Genomic DNA, 9263 nt, shown 5'->3' with positions numbered 1-9263 from the left:
GTGAAGATGGTGATAATTGGTATGGTTTTTTTAAATCATGTATTAGAATTTTATGCCATCTATAGCCTTTCATGTTGATAGGTTATTTTGTGCATATTATTTGTGATTTGATGATGAGTGTGAGGATCACCAGTTTAGGTGTCGCACGAGTTTTATTGTTGCAATCCATGTTCACGCGAGCCTCTGAGCCATGCCTTTGTGCCTGTGAGCCATGCTTGGTCAACGAACCTCTGAGTCTATTTGTGGTATTCCATGTCCATAAGAACCTCTGAGCCATGCCTAATCAGTCTCTGAGCCATGTTCTAACCTCTGAGTTTGCCTTGCAGGTTATGACATTGATATCTACGAGCATGATCTTAGTGTTAGAGAATTTTCTTCTACACAACTGAGGACAATTGCTTCCTTAAATGGGAGGACTATTATAGGTATATATTTTATCATATTTTTGATGAATTAATAATCGTAGAAAAATATACTTGATTTAATGTGTGTAGGAATCGGCTTAATGGAATGTGCGAATGTGCTTGATTTAATGTGTGTAGGAATCGGCTTAATGGAATGTGCGAATGTGCACAAGGTTATTATATATGTGCGAGTGTGCACAAAGTTATTTCATGTATAAAGACCCAATAGCATTTATATTTGGGCAAAGGCTTTTATATGTACAAACCTTAGGAACTTTCATATGGTTAAATAATATATAAAGCAATACCCAAAGTGAGAAAAGCAAGCCCAATTTGTATGCACAACTATTATTAGCTCCTTGGGCTATTTTTATGAATACAATTCTCTAAATACTCATGTCATGGAAGTGGAGCTACAAGCATGGGGGGGGAGATTGCACCCAATCTTGTCTTGATGGTGATGTTATTCTATTTCTCTTATCTTATGCTATGCTATGCTCTTTGATATCAATTTGATTCAAAGTAATACCCAAAGTGGGAAATGCAAGCCCAATTTGTATGCACAACTATTATTAGCTCCTTGGGCTATTTTTATGAATACAATTCTCTAAATACTCATGTCATGGAAGTGGAGCTACAAGCATGGGGGGGAGGGGGGGGAGATTGCACCCAATCTTGTCTTGATGGTGATGTTATTCTATTTCTCTTGTCTTATGCTATGCTATGCTCTTTGATATCAATTTGATTCAAGTCTTTGTTTTTAATTTTTGATGTATTTGTGAGTTTTTAATTATTTCTTCAAGAAGTACAAAAGGGTCCTGTCACAACGAAAGTAGAATTATATTCACAGCTAGGAAGTAGAACACACATCCTATGCCATACAAAAGACAACCTCAAAGTGACCTTTGAATCATAGAACCGAAAGTGCAACACAGTTTAGCATATAATACGAAACTCTATGTGCTCCATCAGGAAATGAATGGGTGCCCCAAAGTTACAAAAGATCTCCAACCTAGTGTCACTAGTCTAGACTCATATCACATGACTCAACACAAGAGAGTCTTGTCCTTATTGAGGAAGTTTTTCACACGTATGAAATATTTGTTGTGTTTTTTTACATGTGTGAAATGTTTGTTGTGTTTTTTTACATGTATGAAATGTTTGGTTTTTCACATGTATGAAATGTTTGTCTGGTTTTTTACATGTATGAAATGTTTGGTTTTTCACATGTATGAATGTTTATTGTGGTTTTTCACATGTATGAATGTTTATTGTGTTTTTTTACATGTATGAAATGTTTGGTTTTCATTAGGTGAAATATAGACTCTCATTTTTGCCCCTTAAGGATTTCCACACCTCCTCTCTCTAGAAAAATGGGCTCGTGGTGGTGAAATTTTTGCAAATCAACTCAAAAGTAAGCGGAGTTTGGACATTTGGAATCTACTCTTTGAGACCTTTCCAATGATATATATCATTGGAAAGGTATTCAAAATTGCTTATCATGCTATATATCATTGGAAAGGTCTCGAAGAGTAGATTCCATGCCATGTCATCACCAATTTAGGAACTTCTTGAATATTCAAAATTGCTTATCATGCTATATATCATTGGAAAGGTCTCGAAGAGTAGATTCCAAATGTCCAAACTCCACTCACTTTTGAGTTGATTTGTAAAAATTTCACCATGAGCCCATTTTTCTAGAGAGAGGAGGTGTGGAAATCCTTAAGGGGCAAAAATGAGAGTCCATATTTCACCTAATGTCACATGTATGAATGTTTGTCGTGTACATGTATGAAATGTTTGGTTTTTCACGTGTTTGAAATGTAAATCCACATCTTGATTTTAGCATGCTAGAAAATGGCATAATTTATAACATGTAAAAGATTGTGTTAAGTTTTTTCACATATGTAAATGTTTGGCTTTTCACATCATTGTATAAATATGTTTTTTGCATGTATCAAATGCATGTTTTAATTTCAACATGTTAGAAATGTTAGTGTTTTGAATGTGCTAAAAATTGTCTTATTTTTTCACATGTATAAATGTCTCATTTTCATATGTAACAAGTGTATATTCATACATTTAAATTAATATGTATGTGCTGCTGAGGTATATATACACACTTTAAAGTGTGAAAGAGCTTTTTAATACATTGCTTTTCCAATGTTGAATTTTGTCTAAAAGTTCTTGTGATTGCCTAGGTTCATGGCTTGCAAGTGTGAAAAAACTACCATATACAAACTAAAGTTGCTATAATCCATTTAAACTGCTCTAAGGTGAAGTACTTTGGGATTACATGTAGATCATCTTAGCAAGAAACATTGCTACACTGCTCGAAGGTGAAGTACTTTGGGATTATACGTGGATCATCTTAGCAAGAAACATTGCTACACTGCTCAAAGGTGAAGTACTTTGGGATTATATGTAGATCATCTTAGCAAGAAACATCCCTATAATCCAATTAAAGATGTAAAAATTATGTCTCTCACAAGTTGATTGTTGTCTGATCAAAGATCTCAAATCGTACCAAATATTGATACAATGAGGCAAACTTACATGCATGCATCTCTCTCTCTCTCTCTCTGTCTCTCTCTCTCTCTCTCAATGTTTCGTGCTCTATAATATATTTCCACATGAGCCGTATTCCTCATAAGAACGTACATGACTTGCAAGTTTGAAAGCTCTAGCATATAAGCAAAGTAATATCTTGACGTATATATTAACTAGAAAAAGCTAGATACACCAGTAAGTCGTTTACATCAGAGTTACTCACTCAATTCCTCTACTTTTCACTCTTTACTTCAATTAAAAGATCTCTCATCTTCTAACCACAAAAACCCATGAAATTTGATACCCCAGTAATATGCAAGCTTCCATCATGGCCTCAGCGGTACACCCCCTTGGGGTCTATCTTTCTAAACTGTCCCCCTTCTTAGACCAGATTTTACGGTGGGTGTGGTCCCAACTGAACTGGATTCTCTATTAAAGAAAAAAAAAACAAAGTAATGTATGTTGTGTAAAGAGAGGGATAATTTCAAATTAGGAAATACATGTGAGCATAAAAGCATAGTGTTAGATAGAGCTTCTTGTTGGTATTGCATGGATGACATCTTCCAGCAGTCCTTGGTGTAGTGGTGTTGTCTCCGATGTGTGGCGTAGAGGCTGTTGAGGGGCGCCGTAAGGGGCAAGCAGAGGGCTGGATTGGAAGAAGGGGCTGGGGCGGAGGAGGAACTCCATATTGTGGGCGGAGGGGGCGCTCATGAAAGGGAAGCTGGCCTCTGCGCCATGACGAATACAGCTATTGATATTGGAGGAGCAATGGAGGATTCGGAGTTGTTGATCGGGGCCAAGGTGGTTGTGCACCCCTTCGTAGCTGGTCACAACAAAGGCAGTCTCGTCTGCTTGGCGCTCCACCTGCTTCTTCACCTTGCATTGCTTATTCGTGCACTTGTAGTAGCTCCTACAGGCCCGCGACAACAACATTAACATGATCATAATAATAATATATGGCTCCCAAATTCCTTTTTGCTACTAATTTATTAGTTGAGGTAAAAGGACCTTAGGGTCAGGTTTAACTTTCTTCAGTTTTATTAACTTTAGGTGGGAGATTAAAAAAGAGAAAAATCTAGAATGTTCCAGTTTTATTAACTTTAGGTGGGAGATTAAAAAAGAGAAAAATCTAGAATGTTCTCAACTCGTCCGAGAACCGCCTTAGCGTAAGTATAAGACATCGCAACTCATCCTGGGAAAAAGGCCGCGATAGAGAGAGAGGGGATACATTACTGAGAACACATGATCATGATCACACACCTGCAAAACATCAAGCTATACACAGCGCACATACACGTGCTTGATTACTGAGAACACATGATCATGATCACACACATGCAAAACATCAAGCTATACACACCACCATGTATACACGTGCGTCATTACTGATGAGAACACATGATCATGATCACACCCATGCAAAACATCAAGCTATACACACCATGCATACACTTGCTTTATTATTGAGAACACATGATCATGATCACACCGTGCAAAACATCCCACCATGCATACGTGTGCTTCATTACTGAGAACACATGATCATGATCACACCCGTGCAAAACATCAAGCTATACACACGTGACACCATGCATACATGTGCTTGATTATGAAAAGCTCCATAGGATCAATTACTATTGAGATCAGATTAGTGTTGATTATATTGAGTCAAACTAGTTATTATAACCTGTAGCTGGCTATGTATGAGGAGATCAGTACCTGGGGTAAGGGCTGTTTTTCACGGCCTTCTGTCCATACTTGCGCCACTTGTATCCATCGTCCACGATCTCTACATCACTCCTCATTTTAATGGCGAACTTGGGTCCACGCTCTTTCTTTGCTTTCTTGACTTTTGATTCCCTACACAAACACAAAATAATAATAATTCAGCAACCATCCATAGATGCTACCATGTAGATCACTTAGAGGAAGATCACACAGCCAAATGGCATGCATAAATGGCTGATTTTTGCTCGCCATCAGTGGCCGTAAGTGTGAGAAAAAATCAACCTAGAATCATCAAAAGTAGTGCAAATGTTTTTTGAAAAATGGGAAAACGAAAACCTCTTCGAACCTGCTGCAAACCATTGTGGGCATTGTGAAAATTGCCTCGTGTGTGGGAAAACCAGTTGGTGCGAATCCAAAAAATTTGAATATTCTAAAATATCCTCGTAGGGCGGGTCAAGTGTGGCTCGAACTTACACGACCATCGATGGTCAGAAATGTGCACATTTTGGCCTCCGTGTGATCTGCCTCTTATATATGCATGATCCTGAATGCTCCTTTACACTAATGTTCAGCATGAATCTTAACCCTGAAAATATAACATTTATTATCAACTGAAATTCCAACAGATTCAATCAGCACACACATGAAGATCACTTACGCATGATCCTTAAATCCTCCTCCCCCTTTACACTTATAACACTAGTTGGGAACCCGTGCTTCGCACGTCTTTTGAGGCTTCCAAAATCAAATTCTACCCAAATCTCCTCAAACCTCCTCCTCCCCTTCGAGAACCTCCAAATTCTTGCCACCTGGAAGCTTTATGAAACTCTTCCTTGAGATAATATAGAGAAGAGATGATCCAGCTTAACCTTCATAACATAATAAAGTTCAAGTGCAATTAAACATCAATCAAGACACGCACACACATGAACATCACTTGTGCATGATCATTAATTCTGCAACATGATCATTAGCCCTTTATATAAAATAACAAAATTCAAGTGCAATTCAACATCAATCAAGAAATGAACAGACATGACGGTTTCACTTGTGCATGATCCATAATCCTCAGTTACACTGACATACGGACCCTTAACCCTCATAAAGGAATAATGATTACGTGCACACATTAAGATTACTAATCCTTAACCCTCGTTTACACTAACTATCGAGATTAATCTGCACCGACCTGGATGCGCAGCCTGATCATATTAAAGTCAATAGAGCTTTCTAAAAGTGTAATTGTACACACTGCTTAAGGGGGCCAGAACCCAACATCTAGCAGGTGAATCCATCTAATATGAGGTCGGTCAATTGTGATTCAATGTATGATTAAGCGGCCCAACAAGTGTATGATTAAGCTCAACGAGTGTTTTTCTCTTAACTAAAACCGTAGCTAAGCTGCAACCGTTTTTAATTGAATCATACAGTTAGCTTTTGCAAAACAGAAGGCATAAATTGAATCAACAAGTGAAGCCGCTAGTGACATTAAGGAGGTCAACCTACAAGAATCTCTTCTGTAAAACCATAATTCTTAAGGTTTACCTTGTTTTATGCTTAGGGTTGGCAGCTATAGGGTCTTCTTTGAGCTCTTGTTTGCCCTTGTTCGCCGATGTTTCCATGAATTGGGGCAAATCACTGGTGGATTTGATGAGGAGATCAGCATGTTGCTGCGCCTGATCCCTTTCTTGATGGAACGTGTCATCCTCAGGTCCTTCACTAGATGGTGATGAAGATGGTGTGCAGGCCAACTGATCTGGGCTTAGAGCTAATTTGTATTGATCTGTGACCTTGGTTCTGATGGTGGGGCTAGTCGAAGACATCATGAATTGATTTGATTCGGGTGCTAATCTATAGTAATCACTGGGACAATCACTAATTTGCTCCATGATCTGATGATCTTGTGCTAAAGACGTAAATATTGATGCCATATCAGTACCGGCTTGGTGTAAGGTGGATGCCATTAAACTTTGTTGATCATTGTCAATTAGTGGCTTATATGAGGAGGAGGAGGATGTTAATTCTGTTGATGGCGACATAGTATTGATGTTCAAGGAAGATTCAGACTGCAGAAAAGTAGACATCCATGAGGACCTTGAATCCAATGCATTATCAATTTCCGCCTGAGATGTATGGGTAGCTGTTAATATATGATCTTGATCAACTACTCCAGCTTCTAAGTTGATTAGTGGCTGATTAGAAGTGCTAAGAACTTGGCCAGTGGTGTATTGAGGGGTGATTAATGCGATCTGGCGACTGATTAACGAAGGGTGATTAAGAGGCAGCGAGTTAGGGTACCTCTCCGTAGCAATAGTATGGATTGTGGGCAGATCCGGAGATGCAGCGGCGTCCGATAATTTCTGCAAAATCTCTCGCCACTCGCACTGATCGTCATTGTGTTGGCTATTCACTAGAGGATGAAACCTGTGCATAGTTCTTAATGACAGGTGATACTATGAAGAATTAGCAACCAATAGTGTGGAGCAATGAAGACTAAGCTGTAACTAAAATCTGACGAGCAAACAGAGGATGATATAGTATTAGTATTAGTATATACATAGTTATATATAGTATACATATTTATATATATACGCTCACGTGTATACAATTTCAAGTCTCAAGTCTCAAGTCCCTCTCCATTGGTGTTAAAAAATATGCTTCATTATCACCCATCCATTTGAGCCTTCCAAATTGTCGGCTTTTCTCTTGTAATATAGCAAATTTTTTTAAATTTTAGCGTTATTTTTAATGGCATTTTAAAAATATCTCAAATAATTTACGACCAAAATGCTAAAAAACGGACGTGATGCCCCGTGAAAAAGCAACTATGCGGTTGTGATTCTATCCACCCACCCACCTACCCACCCATGTACACACCCACACACACCCACACACACACAAATGTCCATGGGATTGGCTATGGTGTTAAAAGATTCATCATAATTGATAAGCATCCAATACATCATCCTCCTCCTCATCCTCTCTCTCTCTCTCTCTCTCTCTCTCTCTCTCTCTCTCTCTCTCTCTCTCTCTCTTAACCCAAAAAGAACAGCTTTTCAAGTGGCACCCATTGTCAACATACCCTCACCTACATTAGACAATCTTCTAGTGGCCTAGCTATGACTTTTGAAAATTGTTTGGTTGATTTCATGTTCCTTTGATTGGACCATAGACTTGAGATAAGACTTTATTTGTCTTTGGTCTCATAGGTCATTTTAGCCATCTCTTAGGCATTAATATAATTCTCTCTCTCTCTCTCTCTCTCTCTCTCTCTCTCTCTCTCTCTCTCTCTCTCACACACACACACACACACACACACACACACACACAAGTTCAATTATCACTTGATGTGGCCTTTTAGCTCAATTATTCATTTAAATGATGCAAGGTTAAGTCCTATGATAAAGTTGTAAGGTATTATATATTGCAAAGGTAGTGCTTGCAAAATCTATTTTTCCCAACAAACCAAAATAACAACAATGCTTAAAAGCAACTAGGATTTATCCAATCCAAGAGAGTGATGCATAAGAGTGTGTACATGTGCTGGTTTGTAGTTTGTGTGAACAAGCTGGATAAAGATGGGATGGGTCAGCTAATTCAGAGGCTACAGAATGACATCACTTGATTTCTTTATCTTTTTGGGGATTGTCATGCAAACTAAGGAAACCTAACATATGATTAATATGATGCAGGTTTGTATTGGCCTGGATTTGAAGCCCAAACATGTTAAATTTGGTCCTAAAACCAGAAGATGGTATCTCAAGGAGAAGCAAGTGGATTACACATTTGTGGCATTCATAGAGAACCCTGTTGGGACAAGGACTATAGTCAGAATCTAGTCAAAAAAGGGGGAAGTGTTGGAGAAGCAGACCCCTAGAGGATGCACCACTGAAGCCATGATGGAAGCCTATATTCGGTTGGGTTACCAAATCTCTTGGGAAGAGTCCTATTTTGTGATGGAGGAAGATAGATGGAATCTGTTATGTAAACTTTTGAATGTAGATAAGTAAAGGTTTATGACTAGGGGGTGTGCTTAGGTAGGATTTCTTGTTTAAACGAGTTTGGATGTAAAGACAGATTTGAAGCAATATATATACTTACTATTGGTAGCAACTAGGATTTAGAACAAAAAAAAGGTGCACATATTGGGGTTATTTCTTAAATGTATGGTTTTTTTCTTTTGAAAATAAACGCAATGCCAAAATTTAACCAAGAATTTAAATTTCAATCAAGAAGAAATACACAACAAAATGAGATTCTTGAGCATTGGGCCTAAGATTGCTCACTAGTAAGTAATCCCAGATTCCATTTACGATATTTGCATTAATTTTGATAACAATTTTATTTTTTTGGCAATTTGAAAGCACAATTCATGAAGTAGGTCCACCTAAAATAAACACATTTGGTCCTAACCTCCAAGAAAGACTTGAGGTCTTTAGTAGAACCCTCTTTTACCAAAGAATCTTGAATAAATGATTGTGTTGTGAGGCTACCAAAGAGCTTTGAAAAATAATTGCTTTGTATTAGCCTGACCAAAGAGCTTTGAAAAAAGAGAGTGTTTTTTTCTATCTATATCCACAA

The 9263-nt window shown here is 38.0% G+C and overlaps 1 protein-coding gene across 1 annotated transcript; it reads right to left on the bottom strand.

Moving 5' to 3' along the window:
- Positions 1-3124: 3124 nt before the first annotated feature.
- LOC147610734 (uncharacterized) lies at positions 3125-7203 on the bottom strand. The gene is made up of 3 exons (XM_086785152.1): positions 6228-7203; positions 4674-4814; positions 3125-3864 (listed from the first exon to the last, which is right to left on the bottom strand). The coding sequence occupies exons 1-3, from the start codon at positions 7112-7114 to the stop codon at positions 3477-3479; spliced, it is 1416 nt and encodes a 471-aa protein (XP_086641278.1). The 5' UTR covers positions 7115-7203; the 3' UTR covers positions 3125-3476.
- Positions 7204-9263: the final 2060 nt, after the last annotated feature.

Source organism: Cibotium barometz, chromosome 48 (assembly GCF_041138505.1).
Source record: "Cibotium barometz isolate CiBa-2024 chromosome 48, ASM4113850v1, whole genome shotgun sequence".
NCBI classification, from domain to species: domain Eukaryota; kingdom Viridiplantae; phylum Streptophyta; class Polypodiopsida; order Cyatheales; family Cibotiaceae; genus Cibotium; species Cibotium barometz.
This window is presented reverse-complemented; position numbering and strand designations above follow the sequence as displayed.